The sequence below is a fragment of the Hylobates moloch genome, unplaced genomic scaffold (genome assembly GCF_009828535.3).
Source record: "Hylobates moloch isolate HMO894 unplaced genomic scaffold, HMol_V3 SCAFFOLD_23, whole genome shotgun sequence".
Taxonomy (NCBI): Eukaryota; Metazoa; Chordata; class Mammalia; order Primates; family Hylobatidae; genus Hylobates; species Hylobates moloch.
In genome coordinates, this window is record NW_026652298.1 from 27817136 (window position 1) to 27840836 (window position 23701).

The 23701-nt window shown below is 42.1% G+C and overlaps 1 protein-coding gene across 2 annotated transcripts in view; it reads left to right on the forward strand.

Annotated features, from left to right (window-relative positions):
- Window positions 1-23701, forward strand: part of PARN (poly(A)-specific ribonuclease) — a 197371-nt gene that overhangs the window by 54092 nt on the left and 119578 nt on the right. For both annotated transcript variants that reach the window (XM_032144568.2, XM_032144569.2), the window contains 2 exons: window positions 21761-21816; window positions 23315-23401. In XM_032144568.2, coding sequence (XP_032000459.1) covers window positions 21761-21816; window positions 23315-23401 — 143 coding nt within the window. The remainder of the gene's footprint in view (window positions 1-21760; window positions 21817-23314; window positions 23402-23701) is intronic.

The window sequence follows — 23701 nt, forward strand, 5'->3', positions numbered from 1 at the left end:
CCCAACATTATCTCAAGCTGATGATTTTAGAAAAATATGCAAGATTTTCTGAATATTAATTTATTTTGACACCAGTCTTTTCTAAATGTAACCTTTACCAAACATGCATACTCCTAACATAAATTTGGGTGGACGTTAAACTGCCCACATATGCAAACAATATTTTATTTTGCTCTCACCAGACTTAACATTTGAAAAGTAAACCTCGAGGGGAAATAAACTTCACTTATTTCTGCATTATTCTAAATTAGCATTTAGTAGCATCAGTTATGCCATTTTGGGAAGCTTTATCAAGTCAACTATTGAGGACATCCTGAGACCACTGTTGTTTAAGCAGTATGCAAAGACTGAATGTGATATGAGGTGTTTTTTTAAGCCATACTGGTCTAAAAGAATGTTCCATGAGGGTTTTGCATGGTGCCATTTTGTCTTTTTCATGGCCTGGGCACCTCCCATAGTCCTTGCTTTTTTGGAATCAGGAGGAAAGTCATGAGAGAATTGAGCCATGGAAATCAGGATCACGCCACTGCTAATGACAGCCTGTGTGGAATGCACTCTGTTTATATTGCAGGCTCTCTCGTCAGGAAATGATTTACCTCCTTTTATAACCTTGGTCAGTTTTAATCAATGCATTGAAAACCAGACTTAATGTTAAGATCCTTTGGTCAAATCCAGATATAAAATCTAAGAGCTAAAGATATTCTCTGCGTTTGCTTTTTATTGTACGACAGAAAGCACAAAATCAGACGTTTGCCTTATGTTTTGTTAACTGTCTTCGGTATTGTCAAGACACCTTGACCCTTTTATGAAGGTTTTTGGGAAGGTTGTTTTCTGTTTACCTCAGTTCTTAGAAAGAGGAATAATAAGCAGGTCTCTTTTTTGGCCATTTTCAGTAAGCAGTGGAATGTGAAAAGATGAGCTAGATGCCTGCAATTTACTCTACAGGACTGCTTCCTTGTTTTGAATCTGAACAGGGTTGCGCTGGAAATCTAGGCCTTCCTGGAATGACACTGCTTTATGGTCTTTCTGAGCTACTGATGAGACAAGGAATGATATGCTCTTGGACAAATGTTTTCTCCTCTGTAAAATGGGGATAAAATGATTCACATTCTGTATTGGTCCATTTTCATGCTGCTAATAAAGACATAACTGAGGGCAATTTACAAAATAAAGAGGTTTATTGGACTGGGGAGGCCTCACAGTCGTGGCAGAAGGTGAAAGCCACATCTCATGTGGCAGCAGACAAGAGAAGAGAGCTTGTGCAGGGAAACTCCCATTTTTAAAACCATCAGATCTTTTGAGATTCATTCACTATCATGAGAACAATGCAGGAAAGACCTGCCCCATAATTCTGTCACCTCCCACTGGATCCTCCCATGACATGTGGGAATTGTGGGAGTTAAAATTCAAGATGAGATTTGGGTGGGGACACAGCCAAACCATATAATTCCACCCTTGGCCCCTCCCAAATCTCATGTCCTCACAATTCAAAACCAATCATGCCTTCCCAACGGTCCCCCAAAGTCTTATTTCAGCATTAACTTAAAAGTCCACAGTCCAAACTCTCATTTGAGTCAAGGCAAGTCTCCCTTCCGCCTATGAGCCTGTAAAATCACAAGCAAGTTAGTTACTTCCTAGATACAATGGGGGTACAGGCTATGGGTAAATACAGCCATTCCAAATGGGAGTAATTGGCTACAGGCTCTTATCACCTGTGTGATCTCGGGCAAGTTACGCAAGTCTGAAATCCAGCAGGGCAGTCAAATCTTAAAGCTCCAAAATGATCTCCTTTGACTCCATGTCTCATGTTGAGATTACGCTGATGCAGGAGGCGAGTTCCCATGGTCTTTGGCAGCTCTGCTCCTGTGGCTTTGCGGGGTTACAACCTCCCTCCTAGCTCCTTTCATGTGCTAGCATTGAGTGTCTGTGGCTTTTCCAGATGCATGGTGCAAGCTGTTGGTGGATCTACCATTCTGGGGTCTGAAGGACAGTGGCCGTCTTCTCACAGCTCCACTAGGTGGTGCCCCAGTAGGGACTGTGTGTGGGGGCTCTGACCCCACATTTCCCTTCTGCACTACCCTAGCAGAAGTTCTCCATGAGGGCCCTACCCCTGCAGCAGACTTCTTCCTGGGCATCCAGGCATGTCCATACAGCTTCTGAAATCTAGGTAGAGGTCCCCAAACCTCAATTCTTGACTTCTGTGCGCCCGCAGGCTCAATGCTGCATGGAAGCTGCCAAGGTCTAGGGCTTCCACCCTCTGAAACAACAGCCCGAGCTGTACCTTGGCCACTTTTAGTCACGGCTGGAGCAGCTGGGATGCAGGGCACCAAGCCCCTAGACTGCACACAGCAGAGGGCCCCTGGGCCTGGCCCATGAAACCATTTTTTCCTCCTAAACTTCCAGGTCTGTGATGGGAGGGCCTGCCTTGAAGACCTCTGACATGCCCTGGGGACATTTTCCCCATTGTCTGTGGCTGCTCGTTACTTATGCAAATTTCTGCAGCCAGCTTAATTTCTCCTCAGAAAACGGGATTTTCTTTTCTTTTCTTTTCTTTTTTTTTTTTTGAGTTGGAGTCTCGCTCTGTTGCCCAGCCTGGAGTGCAGTGGCGCAATCTCGGCTCACTGCAACCTCCGCCTCCTGGGTTCAAGTGATTCTCCTGCCTCAGCCTCCTGAGTAGCTGGGATTACAGGCGTGCGCCACCACGCCCAGCTAATTTTTGTACTTTTAGTAGAGATGAGATTTCACCATGTTGGTCAGGCTCTTCTCGAACTCCTGACCTCATGATCTGCCCACCTTGGCTTCCCAAAGTGCTGGGATTACAGGCATGAGCCACCATGCCCAGCCAGGATTTTCTTTTCTATCGCATTGTCAGGTTGCAAATTTTCCAAACTTTTATGCTGTACTTCCCTCATAAAACTGAATGCCTTTAACAGCACTCAAGTCACCTCTTGAATGCTTTGCTGCTTACAAATTTCTTCTGCCAGACACCCTCAATTATTTTTCTCAAGCTCCAAGTTCTACAAATCTCTAGGGCAAGGGCAAAATGCTGCCAGTGTCTGCTAAAACATAAGAAGAGTCACCTTTGCTCCAGTTCCCAAAAAGTTCCTCATCTCCATCTGAGACCATCTCGGCTTTGATTTCATTATCCATATCATTATCAGCATTTTGGTCAAAACCATTCAAGTCTCTAGGGAGTTCCAAACTTTCCCACATTTTTCTGTCTTCTTCTGAGCCCTCCAAACTGTTCTGGCCTCTGCCTGTTACCCAGTTTCAAAGTCACTTCCACGTTTTTTGATAGCTTTTCAGCAGCCCCCTCGTCCCAGTACCAATTTATTGTATTAGTCCATTTTCATGCTGCTGATAGACATACCTGAGACTGGACAATTTACAAAAGAAAGAGGTTTATTGGACTTACAGTTCCATGTGACTGGGGAGGCCTCACAATCATGATGGAAGGTAAAAGGCACATCTTAACATGGCAGCAGACAAGAGAGCTTGTGCAGGGAACCTCCCGTTTTTAAAAGCATCAGATCTCGTGAGACTCATTCACTGTCAAAAGAACAGTACAGGAAAGACCCACCCCCATAATTCAATCACCTTCCATCATGTTCCTCCTACAACATGTGGGAATTGTGAGAGTTACAACTCAAGATAAGATTTGGATGAAGACATAGCCAAAGCGTATAATCTTCCGTCGAGGTTATAAGGATCGTATGAGATGTGAAAGGACTTTGATAGTTCCTAGAACTTAGTAAGTGCCCAGCATGTATTGTTTTCCATTTCTTGAAATATAAGGGGTGCGGGGAGGATTGGGGAGATATTGGTAAAATGACACAAAATTTCAGTTAGTAGGAATAAATTCAACAGGTCTGTTATACAGCATGGTGACTGTAGTTACTAACAGTGTATTGTAAACTTGAAAATTACCAGAAGAGTGGGTTTTAAGTGTTTTCGCTGCAAAAAGTGAGTATGTTAGGTAATGGATATTTTAGCCTAATTTAGCCATCTTACAGTGTATACATATTTCAAAACATGTTGTACATATCAATATATATAATTTTTAGTTGTTAATTAAAAATAAATAAATAAGGCTGGGCATGGTGGCTCATGCCTATAATCCTAGCACTTTGGGAGGCCAGGGAGGTGGATTGCTTGAGGCCAGGAGTTGAGACCAGGCAGGGGAACATAGCGAGACTCCATCTCTTAAAAAAAAATTAGCTGGGAATGGTGGCACATGCCTGTAGTCCCAGCTACTCAGGAGGCTGAGGCAGGAGGATTGCTTGAGCCCAGGAGGTTGAGGCTGCAGTGAGCCATGGTGGCAGCACTGCACTGCAGCCTTGGTGACAGAGCAAGACGCTGTCTCAAAAAAAAAAAAAAAAAATACAAGAAGATCTAACATGCTAGGAGATTCAGTAAAGGTAGAGGTGGTAGCAGAATGTGTTTTATGTTTTAGTTTAACGAAAAAGAAACTTTGTTAGCTTGTGGACATAAAATTGGAGTTCAGTAGCAACAAATGTGAAGTGTCTACTTTTGCTTGTACCTACCCATTAGTGTTTGCTTATGAAAAATCAGATGATGATTGTGTCACATTGGTATGTAATAGAAGCATGATGGCTTTGGTTTGGAGCATTTTTTAAAGTTTTGTTTTTGAAATGAACATAACGCAGCAGTGTATGGAGGGTTGAATAGGTATACATAACAGCTGTACGTACAGATGGGAGAGGAAGGAACCTATGGTGCCTGAAATAAAAGCACACCAGTGTTTTCCCTTTTTCTCCATAGACAGCAATTGCATGCTGTTAGCAAATTGGATTTTTCTTGTAGTGTGCACGTGCTTGACATTTAACATCAGAGAGATTTTAAACTGAAGAATTAAAGATGTCTTCCCAGTGTCAACTTACTTTGGGTGACCAAAAAAAAAAAAAAGATTTCTTCCCAGCCCTCTTGCCAGTAATGGACAGAGCAAGGCTTCATTTGCTACTTACTAGCACAACTGCCATTCGTGCCCAGCAGCATGGCATTCAGGGTCGCAGTGGGTTGTTAAGGGACCCTGTGTGTCAAGCTTGTCTCCCTGGAGGGTGCTGCCTGATCATCTTAACAAGGTTAAGCAGGGAAGCCCTCGCTTAACCTTCTGCTGTCCAGCCTGTCCCTCCCTCGTACAGAGGAGCAGTGTATTAAATTGAGTCTTACAGTAATTCTGCCTCCCTCCTCCATGGGGATTCCAGCTTCCCAACATAAACACTAGTTTTAACATAGCTTTATTGTTGGTAAGCGCATAGCTGTCAGTGTCACAACACTCCACAGAATTCGTTTCCATTTGAATTTAAATATTTAAAAAGCCTTTGATTGATTTCTCCAGTAGGATTGCTTCACTTCAGGATCTCGTGGAGCGTAGTATAGTACAGTTGAATCCCGGCTCTGCTCCTTATTACCTGTGTGATCTTGGGCAAGTTACTCACCCTCTCTGTACCTCAGCTTCCTCGTCTGTAAATTGAGAATATTAGAACCTGTTTGATAGGGTTGTTGTGAGGATGAAATGAGAGAGTGTGTGTAAAACGCACAGTGCCTGGTACATCATAGGCCTCAGTTAGCTTGTCACTGCTGTCACTGCTGTGGTGACATAGTTTGAGATGCTTCTCTGACTAGATGTGGGGAACAGAAGGAGGGCTGTTTGGTTTTCATAGAAGATGTTGTATGATGCACTGTGTACATCCAGTAAACAGGACTTTGTTTTGAATTATTGAGCCTTGACCAGAAAGCAGAGGAGAATCCCCCAAAAAACCTACATGTAGCTAAATAATATGCAGGGGGAAGATTGAATATGTTACTGTTTTTTGTTTCTCCCCTTTGAATCATATGGTTAGTTCTTACTCTTAGTTCTGTATTGTGTTTTCAGTTTTAGACTTTTTTTTTTTTTACGTTGGAATCTTGCTCTGTTGCCCAGGCTGGAGTGCAGTGGTGCAATCTTGGCTCACTGCAATCTCTGCCTCTGCCTCCTGATAGCTGGGATTACAGGCGCCCGCCACCACTCCTAGCTAATTTTTGTATTTTTGGTAGAGATGGGCTTTCACCAAGTTGGCTAGGCTAGTCTTGAACTCCTGACCTCAAGTGAACCACCCACCTTGGCCTCCTAAAGTGTCGAAATTATAGACGTGAGCCACCGCGCCTGGAGTTTTAGACTTTTATTGGGAAAAGGAAGTAAAGAAATATATCTTCTAAGTGAACTATTAGAAGCTGTTTCTTTGCTTTTTCAAATTTTAACTTTAATTCTTTTCTTTTTCTTTCCCTTGAGACAGGGTCTTGCTCTGTCACCCAGGCTGGAGTGCAGAGGCACGATCATGGCTCACTGCACCCTCAACCTTCTGGGCATAAGTGATCCTCCTGCCTCAGCCTCCCAGGTAGCTACCAAAGGCCCATGCCACCATGCCTGGCTAATTTTTTTTTTTTTTTTTTTGTACAGATGGGGGCCTCACTATGTTGCCCTCGCTGGTCTTGACCTCCTGGGTTCAAGCAGTCCTCCAACCTCAGCCTCCCAAAGTGCTGGGATTACAGGCATGAGCCACGGTGCCCAGCCTCTTTCCTTTTTCTTTTTTCTTTTTTCTTTTTCTTTTCTTTTTTTCTTTTTTTGAGATGGAGTCTCTGTCGCCCAGGCTGGAGTGCAGTGGCACGATCTTGGCTCACTGCAACCTCCGCCTCCCAGGTTCAAGGGATCCTCCTGCCTCAGCCTCTTGAGTAGCTGAGACTACAAGCATGCACCACCATGTCTGGCTAATTTTTGGACTTTTAGTAGAGACAGGGTTTCACCATGTTGGGCAGGCTGGTCTTGAACTCTTGACCTCATGATCCGCCCGCCTCGGTCTCCCAAAGCGGTGGGATTACAGGCATGAGCCACAGTGCCCAGCCCTCTTTCCTTTTTCTTTTCTTTTCTTTTTTTTTTTTTGAGGCAGAGTCTCGCTCTGCCACCGAGGCTGGAGTGCAGGGGTGTAATACCACCTCCCAGAGTCAAGCAATTCTCCTGCCCAAGCCTCCTGAGTGGTTGGGATTACAGGCACGCACCACCACACCCTGCTAATTTTTGTATTTTTAGTAGAGTCAGGGTTTCACCATGTTGGCCAGGCTGGTCTTGAACTCCTGACCTCGTGATCCGCCCGCCTCAGCCTCTCAAAGTGCTGGGATTACAGGCGTGAGCCACCGCACCCGGTCTCCTCTTTCCTATTTCAAAATCACTTTATTGAGCTATAAATTCACATACCATATAGTTATAGTTCACTCATTTAAAATGTATAGTTCAATGCTTTTTGGCATATTACATTATTAATTTTTTTAAATTTGGTAAAATATACAACTTTTGCCATTTAACCATTTAAAATGTACAGTTTGATGGCATTAATTACATTCACAATATTGTACAACCAGAGCCACTGTTTCCAGAACTTTTTCATCACCCCAAACAGAAACTCTGTAACCAGCAAGCCAGTGACTCCCTGTCTCCCGCCTCCCCTCAGCTCTTGGTTACCTCTAATCTGTATGAATGTATCCTTTTGTGAGCTGTTCTTTTTGAGCAACTCATTGCTTCACTGACATTTTAATTTATTAAAACAATGATATTTTGCATCACCTGGAGCATTTTTCTTTTGTAATTTTATTACTGCCTTATGTTTAGATCACACCTTGGGCACATAAACGTTAAGATACATAGATGTGTATCTGTGCAGCATCTCAGCTAGGGTGGCTTATGCATAAGGCAGCAGGAGCATAAGGGAAAGAGCTGAGGCTTCAGGGTGGGTCGGTTGGATTGATGCCACCAGACGGGAGATTTGTCTTGCCAAAGCTAGGTTTCTAATCTTTCAACTAGAGATCATAATCTCCACCTGGTTGGGCAGCAGTGCTGATAAGGCTGTTTGGTGTTGGGTGTGGCTTACAGTAGGTGTCCAGAAAGGGTGGTTGTTACTGTGACTTACACTGCAGTGAACTTGAAGAAAATAATGGAAATCTTGTTTCTCATTTCATTTCATTTCGTTTTTTTAGTTCTTTTTTTTTTTAAATTTATATATATATTTTGAGACAGTCACCCTCCATCGCCCAGGCTGGAGTGCAGTGGCATGATCTCATCTCACTGCAACCTTCACCTCCGAGGCTCTAGCAATTCTCATACCTCAGCTTCCTGAGTAGCTGGGATTACAGGCTCAAGCCACCATACCCGGCAAATTTTTGTATTTTTAGTAGAGATGGGATTTAACCATGTTGGCCAGGCTGGTCTCGAACTCTTGGCCTCAAGTGATCTGCCCACCTCAGCTTCTCAAAGTGTTGGGTTTACGGACATGAGCCACTGTGCCCGGCATTTTTTAAATTTAATTTTATTTTATTTTATTTTTTTGAGATGGAGTCTTGCTCTGTTGCCAGGCTGGAGTGCAGTGGCATGATCTCGGCTCACTGCAACCTCCACCTCCCAGGTTCAAGTGATTTCCCTGTCTCAGCCTCCCAAGTAGCTGGGACTATAGGTGCGTGCCACCATGCCCTGCTAACTTTTTGTATTTTTAGTGGAGACAGGGTTTCACCATGTTGGCCAGGATGGTCTTGATCTCCGTTCGCCTCAGCCTCCCAAAGTGCTGGGATTACAGACGTGGGCCACCACCCCCGGCTAGCGCCTGGCATTTAAAAAAAAATTTTTTTTTTTTGAGACAGGGTCTGGCTCTGTCACCCAGGCTGGAGTGCAGTGGAGCAAACATGGCTCACCGCATCCTGGGCCCAAGGGATCCTCCTGCCCCACCCTCCAAGTAGCAGGGAGTACAGGTGCATGCTACCACACCCAGCTATTTTTTTTTTTTTTTAAAGTTTTTCATACCAGCCTGGCCAATGTGGTAAAACCCCATCTCTACTAAAAACACAAAAAAATTAGCTGGGCATGGTGGCGGGCACCTGTAGTCCCAGCTACTCGGGAGGCTGAAGCAGGAGAATCGCTTGAACCCGGGAGGCAGAGGCTACGGTGAGCCGAGATCGTGCCACTGCACCCCAGCCTGGGCAACAAGGCGAGACTCCGTCTCAAAAAAAAAAAAAAGGTAAAAAAAAAAAAAAGTTTTTCATAGAGATGAGGTCTCGCCATGTTGCCTGGACTGGTCTTGAACTTCTGGACCCAAAAGATTCTCCCGTCTCAGCCTCCCACAGCGCTGGGTAGGTTTTCATTTTATGAAATGAAAAACACAGCAGGCGGTGTGTTCTGAGCTGAGGACCCTTGGGTGACAGTCTCTCTGTGTTGATAAAAGCAAAGTGGCCCACATACATGATGCCAATAAAAACTTTTTGATAGAGAATGGCAATTTAGATATCTTCTTAAGAAAACACTTTATAACTGTATTTGCATCTTAATTTTAAAGATCTTGCTGTAAAGTTGGGTTGTAAGTGAAGAGAAAATACCTGATCTGTGTGTTATTTGCACTAATTTGTGTTGAGCCTTCTGATGCTGGTGAGGCTGTGTGATTTGTGAGGCATTAGGGTCGAGAACACAGCCTCCTCCATTTGTCTGCCTGTGCCGGGCACATCCCTTCTCATCCCTTTCCCAGAAGCACCTGGTGATGCCAGAACCGAGGTCAGGGAAGGCAGGAAGGAGGCCACTTACAGCAGTGGTGATCATGGGCCCCTTCTTTCTTATTGGCTGGCTTTCCTAAGAACTTGGTAGTAATTATCCTTTAATTTTATATTAATGTGCTTGCATAAAGGAGTAACAAATCTTTTAAAAGAGGATATCCTCTGCCCTGTAGCTTTTACCAAAAATGGGTATGAACCTGGACTAGGCAGCACAGCTTATCATAAACTGGCTGCATGTGGACAGTGGTATGATTGTTGATATTACTCTTTAATCATAAAGAGCCCAGGAAATACGTCTTTAAAAAAATGGAGTCCCGGCAGGGCGCGGTAGCTCACGCCTGTAATCCCAGCACTTTGGGAGGCCGAGGCGGGCGGATCACGAGGTCAGGAGATTGAGACCATCTTGGCTAACACGGTGAAACCCCGTCTCTACTAAAAATACAAAAAATTAGCCGGGCGCGGTGGCGGGCGCCTGTAGTCCCAGCTACTCAGGAGGCTGAGGCAGGAGAATGGCGTGAACCCGGGAGGCGCAGCTTGCAGTGAGCCGAGATAGCGCCACTGCACTCTGGCCTGGGCGAAAGAGCGAGACTCCATCTCAAAAAAAAAAGAAATGGAGTCCCCATTTTCAACCTCTTCTGGATTGTGTACATTTTGGAGTCAGGTGCCGTGGAGGAGTAAAATTATAGCACTGCAGATGCTTCGAGCAGCCTCCCAGATTCCAGAAGGCTTGAAGCCAGTTTTTCCCTAGTTCACAAAATATGTTTTCCCCTAATACACAAGATGCATTTTTTCTTCCTCACATACTTTAACCAAAGCCATTTGTTTTGCCTCAAAGTCTTGTTTATTTCGTTTTTGGCTCCCCAAGTTACCATAATAAAAAGAATCTCCATGAATTGGCTTGGTTTGATTACCCTCAAAGTTTAATGCACTGACTGATTTTCACAAAGTCAAAAGACAGGGCACATTAAATTACTGTGAAGCCTTGAGTCTGCTTTTTTAAGACTGGAAACAAGTGCTACTTCAGGGAAGGGACTGCTTGCCTCAAGTTGATACTGCCTTATTTAATTTCTGCCTTGTGATCTTGATTGCCACTTCTGTGGCAGCATCAAAAGGCTGCTTTTTAAAGAAACCTTACAGGCCACCCACCCAGCAACCTGTACTTGGTATGCTAGCCCTGCAGCACTGTAGGGGCAGTCCACGTGCTGAGCTCTTCTAGTCTTGTATTTGCTCTGGTTACTTTAAAGTACATTTCTCTCTGGCTTAATAACTTGTTTATTATTATAATTTAAAAAGTAACTTGTTGAGGTAAAAGGAAATCAGTCAACCCTTGGATGATATTTAAGCAGCTTGCCTCCTCTGTAGTAGGGTATTGGATTAGTGTTCTGTAGGGTATTGGATTAGTGTTCTGTGGCCGCTGTGACAAGTTACTGCAAGCTTGGTGGCTTAAAATACCAAGTGTTTTAGGTGAATACATCTCTCATGGTTCTGGAGGCCAGAAGTTTCAAATCAAGTCATCAGCATTGCCGAGCTCCCTCCAGAGGCTCTGGGGAAGAATCTGTCCCTTGCCTCCTCTGGCTTCCAGTGCAGGCATTCCTTGGCATCCCTCTGCTTAGGGCCACATCACGGCAGTCTTTGTCCCCATGGTCACATTGCCTCCTCCTCCTCTGTGTGTGTGTCCTGTCTGTCTCTGCCTCTCTCTTACGAGGACACATGATGGCAGTGAGGCCCCACTTGTATAATCCCAGATAATATCATCTCAGGGTCCTTAATATAATAACATCTACTAAGACTCCTTTTCCAACTAAGGTAGCACTCAGAGGTTCCAGGGAGTAGAAAGTGGACATATCTTTTTGGAGGCCACCATTCAGTCCACTGTAGGCATGTTAGTAGTAAAGTCAGCATTCTTAGCTATTTCCAGCCTTGCATTGGTCCTGGCTTGGAGCAAGTGGGCAAGTTATTTCCAAGACTATTTAGCATTTAATTTGCAGTGTTCAAGGATTAGCAGTATACTCTAAGAAATTTGGGCTACCTATCAAATAGCTTATCGATTGAACACCTTCCACTATGCACAGTATGTCACCTGCATTGACTATTTTTTCTAAAGGCAGCCCTCATAGGTAGGGGAAAATGTGCCCATTTTAAAGCCGAGACATCTGCCTAGGGCCCCAGGAGTGGCATAGTCAGGGATAATCAAGCCTGTGCTCCACTCAGAAGGGATTCTTCCTCCATAGCACACAGTCTCTATAAGGGACAATGCTATAGTTGGTTGCATGTCTTTTTAAGAGACAATGTTAGTCTCTTTGAAAGAAGGTTTCCGTTTCTCTCAGTGTTTGGCCTGAGCACAGACTCTGAATGATGTTGACTTAGGCTATTGGATTGTGTGGGGCTTGTTTCCTCTGACACTTTACAGTATGTTGTTTTACAGGCCCTGCAGGCATTGCCTTTGTATAATGTTTAATGTTTTTAGTTGATGTAATTTGATATGCTTCGTTTGGAGACTGTTGAAATGAGCTGCTGGTTTTTTTTTTGTTCCTTTGTTTTTTTTTTTTTTGCCTTTGTTTCTAGTGTATGTATTTAAGAAAGGACATGAGTTGGATTCAGGACAAATGTTGAGTAACGCTCTATTTGTCAAAACAGCAAGCGGCTACATTGAAAACTGTATTCCCCCTACCTGAGTGAAATTAAAATAACTGATGCCACAGTCACTCCCATCTAGCCAGTGGTTACTCTTATTTTACACAGGAGCTTTAGTGAGCAAAATAAATGAGCTTATTTTGTGAGAGATGTCTGCATGCTTCCTACCCTGGATGATAAAATTAGTTTTTTATAGCACATAAATATGTATAATGATGAGCCTTGCATACAGGGTTCTTATGAAGTGCTTTTACTGCTCTGCCCTGAAGGAAATACCAAGACCATTTGCAAGTACGGTAGAGCTGCTAGTCGGTTAAAGTTTCAGTTTCTCTTTAGAAGCCTTGGGACTTGGGGTGAGCCGCAAATTAATTCTGTGCTCAAATTGTGTTGAGATTGTATTCAACATTTCTGTATCCCAGTCTGTAGTGGTAGGAGAGGGGTACAATTTTACTTGAAAATCTCTTTTTTGAGAAATCGGAAGTGTAGTCTTGATGGAAGCAGAAAGCAGATGGACACGAATGCACATTTTTACTCGGGGAGTGAAAATACTGAGTTCTTAGGAGGAAGGATAAAGAGTTTGGGGGCTTGAGGTTTTTCCTTTTGCTAGGAAGAGAGACCAGAATAAACTCTGTTCTTCTTTATTAACACATGTCATGACATTAGAAGTCTGTCTAGATCATCCAGGCCCGTGTGTGCGTCATTATGCAAACTAAGCCTCTGTGTCCATACACCTCTGAGGCCTCTCCTCACCCTGAGATGCTGATTCACTCGTTTTCCTGACGGTGATCACGGTATGTGGGAGCAGGTGTGCCTGGCAAGCCCCATGCCCAGGTAGCAGCTTGCTTTGCACTACAGTCGTGGGAAGCTTGTCCTTTTGATCTCCGGCCACATGGCTCTCTTCACTGCCTGTTGTTCCTGTTGCCTTGAAAATTCGCTCTACCCAAAGCTCTTCCTCAGACAGCAACCTCATTTTTTGTATCAGGGCTCCACGCCATCATGTGAAGCTATAATTTAATCAGCCCTTTGAGTATTATAAAAAAATGTTTCTGGGATGTTGTATCCTGAGCACTTGCTTACACTTGCTTCTCTTATATACACAAGGGCTTTGACTAGTGGTTTAGGATGAAAACCCTTGTCCCTAGCTGCTCCCTCTGGTACTCTAGGCTTACCATTTCACAGGGAGGCTGTGGAGACAGCTCAGGTTAAAAGCCACGTGGGAGAAAGAGAACAGGGCCTGCGTGTGTAGGGCAGATAGTGGGAAGCTTAGGGTCGGCCTCCATGGTGGCCAAGGGCAAGTGGCTGAACTTGGAAGAATCTGTGTCTCATTCTCAGTACAGGGGGACCGATAACTTCCAGACAGGAGAGGATCAACTGAGGCCGAACAGGCCATGATAAATGTTATTCTAGTTAGGAATTTTTGTACTTAATTTTTTTTTTCTTTTTAAAACACAAAAATCCCACTCGTGATTCCTCAGCCCAGAAGAAAAAAAGCTGTCCTCTTAGAGAATTTCCTGCTAGTTTGTGTTCTGTGTCTATTTCATTTACTAATTGAGATCAGTGTTCTTCATTTGTTGATTGAGATTATACTAGTTATATAATTGTATAACTTAAAAAAAAAAAAAAAAAAGCCAGGTGCGGCGGTGTGTACCTGTCGTTCCAGCCATTTATGAGGCTGAGGTGGGAGGATCGCTTGAGACCGAGTTTGAGTCTAGCTTGGGCAGCATAGACCCTGTCTCAATTTAAAAGATACATATTTAACCTGCATGTCCTGCATATGTATCCCAGAACTTAAAATAAAATATTTTAAAAAGAATTATATATATATATATATACACACACACACACACACACAATAAGGAATTTTCAAACACATTAAAACTCGTGGTCAGCATCATGTAAACAGCCTTCAGTGGCCTGCCAGCCAGATCTGTCGTGGTACACTCACAGCCTTCCTTCGTGCCTGGAGCTCTTGTCAGTACATGCATGCCTTGCACTGCACTGGCTCCAACACTGGGCGTGACCGTTTTTTGCTAACTGCTTCTTAAAGTGGCCACCTGTCTGATTCACGCTTCTCCTCTGCCATCAGTTTTAGGACTGGAAAGCCTGCTGCCTCAGGAGCAAAATGAAGTATTTCCTTTCCTTTCTGAATCAAATCTGTGATTTTATAGATAGATTTGGTAATGTAGAATTTGAAAGAACTGTAATGATCTTTTCAGTTCTCAGAGGTTTGAGTGTCCATCCAAAGTATTCCTGAATCACCTTTAGGACTGTTTGCATGCGTTTTTGAATATCATACTTTGTTTTCTTGAGCATAGCTGCATAAAATGGGTTAATAGCAGCATTGTTTTGCAACCCATTTATATTCACCAGACTACTGGCAAATGGCTTAGATAAGCCACAGTCCAAGGCAAGCCATTGTGTCATCATAGAATAACCTTTGATCTTCGTGTACTTGTACTTACATAATTTGCGTCTGAAGCTTTGTGGTAAGGGTGGAGGATTTTGATAATGTTAGAGGTGTCTGATTCTTTTGTATTGTGTGTGTTACTCCCTCAAGTGTTTGCTAATCTTTAGTGCTGCATTGGTGGCTAAAGCTTAATTTGTGGCCAGTTCACAGAAACAGGTTAGACTTTTGCTAATGAGTTGCCAAGAGAGTAATTTGAGTAATTTTTTTTAAAAAATCTTCTTGAAAACAAGAATGGTAGCTGTCAGCAGTAATTTCGCCCAATTTATCTCTTGCAGAGAACCTAGTTGCATGCTGCAATTTGACCTCCTGGTTTCAAGGGGTGGTAGAAGGCTTATGTTACTGCCTTCTAGATTTTGAGGTAGTCATTGGTATTTAATAGTTTTATGTTTTTCTTTTTTTTAATTCATAGTTTCTTTTTTTTTTTTCTGAGACAGAGTCCCGCTCTTACCCCCAGGCTGGAGTGCAGTGGCTCAATCTTGGCTCACTGCAACCTCCGCCTCCCAGGCTCAAGGGCTTCTCCTGCCTTAGCCTCCCAAGTAGCTCGGACTACAGGCACTTGCCACCACACCTGGCTACTTTTCCGTATTTCTTTGTAGCAGTCATGTTGCCCAGGCTGGCTTCAAACTCCGATCTGCCTGCCTTGGCCTCCCCAGGTGCTGGGATTACAGGCATGAGCCACTATGCTTGTCAGTTTTTTTCTTTTTTAAAATTTTATGTGTCAAATTTTTGTGTTTTTCTTTTCTTTTCTTTTCTTTTTTTGAGATGGAGTCTCACTCTGTTCCCCAGGCTGGAGTGCAGTGGTGCAACCTCTGCCTCTCGAGTTTAAGTGATTCTCCTGCCTCAGCCTCCCGAGTAGCTGGGATTACAGGCATGCACCACCACCCCTGGCTAATTTTTGTATTTTTAGTAGAGACGGGGTTTTGCCATGTTGGTGAGGCCAGTCTCGAACTCCTGACCTCCAGTGATCCACCTGCCTTCGCCTCCCAAAGTGCTGGGATTACAGGCGTGAGCCACTGTGGCTGGCCAGTTTTGTGTTTTTCTAAGTATTTTATTTATGTGTTTGTTCATTTAATTATTTATTTATTGTGGAGACAGGGTCTTTCTCTGTTGCCCAGGCTGGAGTGCAGTGGCACATTATAGCTCATTGCTGCCTCAAATTCATGGAGTCAAGCAGTCCTGCTGCCTTAGCCTCCTGAGTAGCTGGGACTACAGGCACGAGCCACCTTGCCCGGCTAATTTACTTTTTGTAGAGACAGGAGTCTCACCGTGTTGCTCAGACTGATCTCAAACTCGAGGCCTCAAGTAATTCTCCCACTTCTGCCTCCCGAAGCAGTGGGATTAACAGGGATGAGCCACAGAATGATTTAATATAAACAAATCATTAAGACTAATATCTTTTGGAGAAGTTGGCACAAGTCATTATCCAGCTGATTGCTGCATCATCTTTAGTGGTAATTAACAACACCATATTGAATATACTGTTTTCCTATTAACTCGGTGATTCTCAGTCCAGAGTTTCTGAGTCAGGAGTCTTAGATGGCGCCCAGGAATTTGCATCTCTAACAAGTTCCCAGGTGATGCTGATCCAGCTGGCGGGGAAGCACATTTTGCTAAGGGTTCAAGGTTCTATATTCTGGAGTTTTATATCTGAAATGAAATTCTTCAGTGACTAATGAGCCTTCTTAGGCAGCCTGGGACACAGTGTCATACTGCCCTTTTCTTTTCTTTTTTTTTTTTTTTTTTGAGACGGAGTTTCGCTCTTATCACTTAGGCTGGAGTGCAGTGGTGCAATCCTGGCTCACTGTAGCCTCTGCCTCCCGGGTTCAAGCGATTCTCCTGCCTCAGCCTCCTGAGTAGCTGGGATTACAGGAGCCCGCCACCATGCCCAGCTAATTTTTGTATTTTTAAGTAGAGACGAGGTTTCACCACATTGGCTAGGCTGGTCTGGAACTCTTGACCTCAGGTGATCTACCTGCCTCAGCCTCCCAGATTGCTGGGATTATAGGTGTGAGCCACTGCGCCTGGCCTGTACTGCTCGTTTCACAAAAAAGTTTGGAGGGTGGCTTTTTGTGAGTGCCATGCAGCACATGGGTAATGGAGATGAGGTGGGGCTCTTTGGAGATGAAGGTATTGTGTAGCGTATGCTGTGTAGCCTGTGAAGAGACTGAGTGGAACTGACCCAGTGTATTGAGCAAAAGACCCTGGTATGCTGTGCTTTACCCTGGAGTCTTTCCGGACTTGTTTGAAAGCCAGGATAACCAGCACTGCCAGTGGTATACTCGTACAACATTTAAAAAATGACAGATTCCACAAAGGATAAAACTTGCTCTGTGGCATCTAGAATGTGAACTTGAGTTACACTGTTTCTTAGGATAGAATTCTTTTGTAAAATTAGCCATTGTATCTAATGGGAATTTTAATTTTAGTGTTTGATAAAGTTAATGTCAGTCTTTTAGAGAATAAGTGGGGAAATAATATTTCATCAGAAAGCTTTCAGAAATGTGGCAAGACTCCCGCACGCAGTCTTGAGGGTCTTTACCGTGTTACACCCTCTCGGATCTTCACTGAAATAGAAAGAACGTTTTGTGCAAGTGTTAGTCTGAGTGTCTTTTTGATATCTGCAGATGAAAGTCCTTCTGGGAGAGGTTGTTCTTCAATACAGTTCACAGTGATGGAACATCCTTTCATGTCTTTATCGGCATTTCTGCTTGCCTAGTGCATTTCCTCATATGCTAAGATGAAAACTGTCAAGTTGGATGATGCATATGTGAAGTATTTTATCAAATCATTCCAGGGAGTCAGTGCAGGCCCTTTGACAGGCAGCTGGGGTGAGGCATGCCTATATTGAAATGTTTTAATTTTACTTCAGAAGGGCAGAGATGTTACCAGAGCAGTGGCTTCCAAACAGCATGGCATAAGGACGGTGGGAGGCCATTGGGAGAGTTTGCTTTGGTTCAGTTCCACAGACGCTCAGCCACAGTTTTAGAGTCAGTTTCACAATTGCGTGGCGCTCTCCAGAGCTGCAGTCTGCCAAGTCACACAGAGTTGGTTTTCGTGTTCTTCCGAGCTTTGGAGCTATTCAGTTCCCTCTAAACCCCAGATGTGAAGGTGAAGGTATAGGGGAAGAGTGAGAAGTGCTGGTAATAATTCATTTGAAAGGGGTTTCTGTGTAAGGTAATGTGGAGTAAACAAACAAGATAGTGTAGGATTGACTACATTAAAAAATAGCTTTTATGGGTACAAAAGATAGAATGAATAAGACCTACTATTTGCTAGCACAACAGGGTGACTATAGTCGGTAATAACTTAATTGCACATTTTTAAATAGAGTGTCATTGGATTGTTTGTAACTGAAAGGATAAATGCTTGAGGGGATGGACACCCCATTCTCCATAATGTGCTTATTTCACATTGCATGCCTGTATCCAAACATCTCATGTACCCTACAAATATATACATCTACTATATACTCATAAAAATTAAAAAAAAACACATCTTTTGAGTGTTTTAGCTGAGAATAAATTTTTGCTTACTTTAATCAGAGATAATATTGAAAATTCAGGTGAAATATTAGAGAACACATAGCTTATATATTGACAAAAAATATTTTTCAAAAAAATTTTTTAAAAACATCTAAATGGTAAGAGAAATTGGGAGAGCCTTCTTTTTCTTTGTTAGTATAATCCTTCCTGGTATTTGTAGAACACTGAGTTTCCTAAATTTGTTGTTGAGGTCCTATGACTTTAGCAATATAACAGAATTGTAAACAGAAATACCGGAATTGCAAATTCAAGTTTGTGGTTTTATATTTATATTTTTATATTTATATTTTTCTCCCTTCCAGCCAGGTGAGGTAGTGCACAGTATACGAAAGATTAATTCAGATGGCATTTTTGGTTGGCTTTTTCTAAGAAAATCTCTAGTTATTTTCCCTGGGCTTCTCAGTTCTGGTAGCCTTTAAAGTTTAAAAAATGATCGTAAAAGGAATTTTGAGAAACAAAGCTCAGCGTTTCCCAAAGCTGTTGGCGGGAGAGGGGAGGGTATTTTTTTTTATTCTTGGCTTAATGACATAAATATTTGATAAAGGTAAAATCATAGTATAAAATTTTGTGCCTTTTTAAAACTTAAAATTATGTTATCCATGTTTTGACATTTTCATAGTTATTTTGGTTGCTTAGTATTATATTGAAATTTTGAACTATGATTTACTGACCTCCATGTATTATCAAATCTTGAGGTTGATTTTGATTATTGACATATTTGATGGTCTAGCAGTGAACATTTTGTTGATTTAACTTTTGTTCTTCTCAGTTATTTTGATGGTGCTTGATACGTTTCATTAACTTTTTTTTTTTTGAGACAGAGTCTCACTCTGTTGCCAGGCTAGAGTCCAATGGCACTATCTCGACTCACTGCAACCTCTGCCTCCTGGGTTCAAGTGATTCTCCTGTCTCGGCTCCCAAGTAGCTGGGATTACAGGTGCTCGCCACCATGCCCGCTAATTTTTTGTATTTTTAGTAGAGACAGGGTTTCACCATGTTGGCCAGGCTGGTCTCAGGTGATCTGCCTGCCTTGGTCTCATAAAGTGCTGGGATTACAGGCGTGAGCCAGCATGCCTGGCCTTCATTAACTTTTAAAATTAATTTGTTAAAAAATTTGGTGTTTAGAATTGGAGCCTGTTTCTAAATTTACTAAACGGAGAACTGAAAATTATATGAAGCATGACTAACAATAACAAGAGTTATTCCTAGGTTAGTTAGCTTATCTAACTAACTAGCTCACTAACCTAGGAATAACTTTTGTTATTATTAGGTTCTGGTAGGCGATAATAATGATAGTTCCAGTGTGTATTGTTTATGCTGGAAAATAATATTTAAGAAAAAATGATAGCTGCCCTCACTGAGAACACACCATGCTAAGTGCTTTTTGTATCTTCTTGTCTTCTGGCATCGCAGGGAGTATTGATTAAATTGGTTAAAACAGCTTACAAAACCAGAATAGTACACTTGAGCCTAAATTAGCAAACTAAAAATAAATTTGGTTTCTTAGCCATAGAATTTGGTTTATTAAATTGTAGGCCAGACAACAAATTCTCAAACCACAGAGTACTATGACTTTGTTTTTTCTGACATTACCAGAACAGTATTGTTCATGCTGATGGTTCCATTTGTAAACTAGCTTTTGCCCTGCTTGGCTTTTTTTTTTTTTTCCGAGACAGAGTTTTGCTCTTGTCACCCAGGCTAGAGTGCAGTGTTGCTATCTCGGTTCACTGCAACCTCCGCCTCCAGGGTTCAGGCGATTCTCCTGCCTTAGCCTCCCGAGTAGCTGGGATTACAGGTGCCCGCCACCATGCCCAGTGAATTTTTGTATTTTTAGTAGAGATGGGATTTTGCCATTTTGGCCAGGCTAGTCTTGAACTTCTGACCTCAGGTGATCACCCTCCTTAGCCTCCCAAAGTGCTGGGATTACAGGTGTGAGCCACTGTGCCTGGCCCTGCTTGGCTTTTGAATGCCTGGTAATAATGTTCTTTAACTGTGGGTCACTGAAGCCAAACTAATTGCTTCTTCGGCACATAGATTGCCTTTTTAATTTGCTGTATAATGTTGTCTTTACCAGAAATGCATAATATATTGTTATCTAAGTAAAACTCATTAAAATAATCTTACACACAACAGAATGCATGATATTTTGTCCATAATCTTGCAAATAAAAGAAAATTGAATGGCATGACAGAGAGTTGTAATTTACAAACACTCTTTTTTAGTCCCTTTGTACCCATTTTGGAAGATAAACATAAAATGACTGCTGTGATTTATATTACTGTGATAGTTTTCTTTACCAAGGATTGTTTTGTTTTGTGCTTTTAGTGTGTTTTAAATGATAATAATGATGTGGGCTTTTGAGACAGTCACTTATTTCAGACTGTACAGTTTACTCAGAGAGATTAGCATTTATCCAGTGACTTTGCATTTCATTAAAAAAAAAGAAACCTGTGCTGTCATTCTCAGCTCACAAATGCCCATTGTAAGGGTTACCCTTAGAATTTTTAGGAACACTTGTTCATAGATTGGTAAGATGGGTAATATTGATTTTCTTTCTGTTTACTTGGACTAACACGACAGCTCTGTGGAGGACTTTCCCTTGACTCTTTGATGATTAATTTTGTTCATTTAGCTAATATTTATTGAGCCGCTACTGAGTGCCAGGAACTGTTGGGGATACCAGTTTGTTTGCTTGCTTGTTTGTTTTTTCTATTTGTGATAAATATTTGGCCCAGGAGAAAAGTCTCTGAAATGAATTTCAGAGCTTTAGAAATGATTTTACATGGCTGGTGCAGTGGCTCACGCCTGTAATTGCAACACTTTGGGAGGCTGAGGCAGGTGGATCGCTTGAGGTCAGGAGTTCGAGACTAGCCTGGTCAACGTCGGGAAACCCCATCTGTACTAAAAATAAAAAAAATTAGCCGGGTGTGGTGGCATACGCTTGTAGTCCCAGCAACTCTGGAGGCTGAGGCGGGTGAATCGCTGGAACCTGGGAGGCGGAGGTTGCAGTGAGCTGAGATTGTGCCACTGCACTCCAGCCTGGTGACAGAATGAGACTCCATCTCAAACTAATAATAATTATAATTATAATTATAATTATAAAGCCAGGTGTGGTGGCTCATGCCTGTAATCCCAGCACTTTGGGAGGCAGAGGCAGGTAGATCACTTGAGGCCAGGAGTTCGAGACTAGCCTGACCAACGTGGTGAAACCCTGTTTGTACTAAAAATACAGAAATTAGAGCTACTCAGGAGGCTGAGGCAGGCGAATCACTTAACTGGGGAGGTAGAGGTTGCAGTGAGCCAAGATCCCACCACTGCACGCCAGCCTGGGCGGCAGAGTGAAACTCCATCTAAAAAAAAAAATAATAATAATAATAGAAATGATTTTACAAATAGAGTGATATCAAGGATCTTCTACTAAAAAATATAAATGCTTATTAAAAACTTTTTTTCTAATTCAACCTTAAAAATATCAAAACGCCTATCTTTTAAAGGAAATTGCCCATTGCTTGTTTGTCTTTTCTTCTTGTAGGTTATTTCTTATGAGGGTCATGGATATCCCCTATCTAAACTTGGAAGGACCAGACTGTAAGTAAATTTTTATTTTCTTATTGCATCTGTGCATTTAAGTGGGTGGTCTGGAAGGGATAACAGGAAAATATTACTAAAGAAAAAGCTTTTTTCACTTAAAATTGGGCAGTGATTTTGTGGTTGATGTGAATAGTATGCTCAAGTTGATGGGACTCTTGGGCATTCATTAGTCATCTCTTCATTTATGTTTTCCAGTTTATGCATGAATTGAATTTTAAAAGCATATGTCTTCTCTATATATTTCATTTTCACTCATAATTCTGATTTCTTCATTTTCTATAAGTATTTATAATAGATTTTTAAGATATGCTAGCTGTCAGTTATCTTGGTAAAATTTCTATTTTCCAGTTACTTGAGTATGTATATATTTGAATTTAGTAGGTTGATTTTTGTTTTGTTTTGTTTTGTTTTTATTTAAAAAACGTGGAAGGTCTATGGGTGGTGGTTGCTTTTTCTTCTCCTCCGCTTTTTTTCTGCTGTTTCATTGCTCTTTTTTACCTTAATGCATGTCACTGGCAGGTAGAAGTGGGTGAACTATACTTGGTGACAATAATTGTTGCAGTGATAGTTTGAGGACATACTGTTGTGTTGCCCTCCATGTTAAACTGATATTTTGGTCTGTCATTCTCACAAGAATTCTGTATGCTAAATATCGCCATTCCCAGTTTATAGTCCAGAGTGGTTAGAGTGGTTAGGTCTCGCTTAGAGCTGCTCAGATAAGTTCTAGATTTGGGATTAGAAAACAAGATTATGACTTAGGATTGCCTTACTTAACAATTAGTCCCTTTAATTTGGACAGTGCTTTTTTTTTTTAACTAAGTATATTAAAATGGGAAAGTTAAATGTTTAGTGAAGTGAAACTTCATGAACAGAGCAGCCTTTTTTTTCGTCTAAATAATTTGCACAGTTGGGTGTGGTGGTTCATGCCTGTAATTCCAGCACTTTTGGAGACCGAGGTGGGAGGATCACTTGAGGCCAGGAATTCAAGACCAGCCTGGGCAGCATAGTGAGACCCTCATCTCTACAAAAATAAAGTTAAAAAATAAAAAAATTAGCCAGGCACGGTGGCATGCACCTATAACCTCAGCTGCTCAGGAGATTGAGGTGGGAGGATCGGTTGAGCCCAGGAATTCAAAGCTGCAGTGAGCTATTATCGTCCGACTGTACTCTAGCCTGGATGACAAGGCAAAACCCTGTCTCAAAAAAAAAAAATTAAAAAATAAACAAATAATTTGCACAGGAACTTCATGAGAAGAGAAGATGTCTTTGCATAGGGTTCAAGTTGTTGTGGGTTCTGTAAAGTATCAGAATCTGAGGTCTAGATTACCATGGCAGAATCCCACCAATCCTAGGCATACTTTTAGGAGTTGTTTGGTCATCATGAGGAATTCATAACAGTTCTCCAATTTAGCTTAGACTTAGTTTCATCAAAGAGCCACTGGTTTACTTGATGACTTTTCACCCATCAGCATTTCATCATAAATTTGTCTTGTAGTGCAGCCTAAACGTGATCATGTTCTCCATGTGACATTCCCCAAAGAATGGAAAACCAGTGACCTTTACCAGCTTTTCAGTGCCTTTGGTAAGTCGCAAGTTCAGATGTACTTTTTAGGGTTTTGCTATTCATTTGGTATAGGTGGTCAGAAGTAGAAAGACAGCTTTGGCCTGGGCATAAAAGAATGTTAATATTCAAGGTTTTAATTTCAGTCTTTGAATTTTCTGGTTTAGGATACTGTTATCTTTGTGCTAATATGATCTGAGAAACTTTTAATAGCACCTCACAATACAGAGCTATTAATTCATGGAAAGCAAAACACCATGATGATGACTACCCTTACTACTGACCAGGGAAAATAAGCTGTGGATGAGCATAAATAATTTT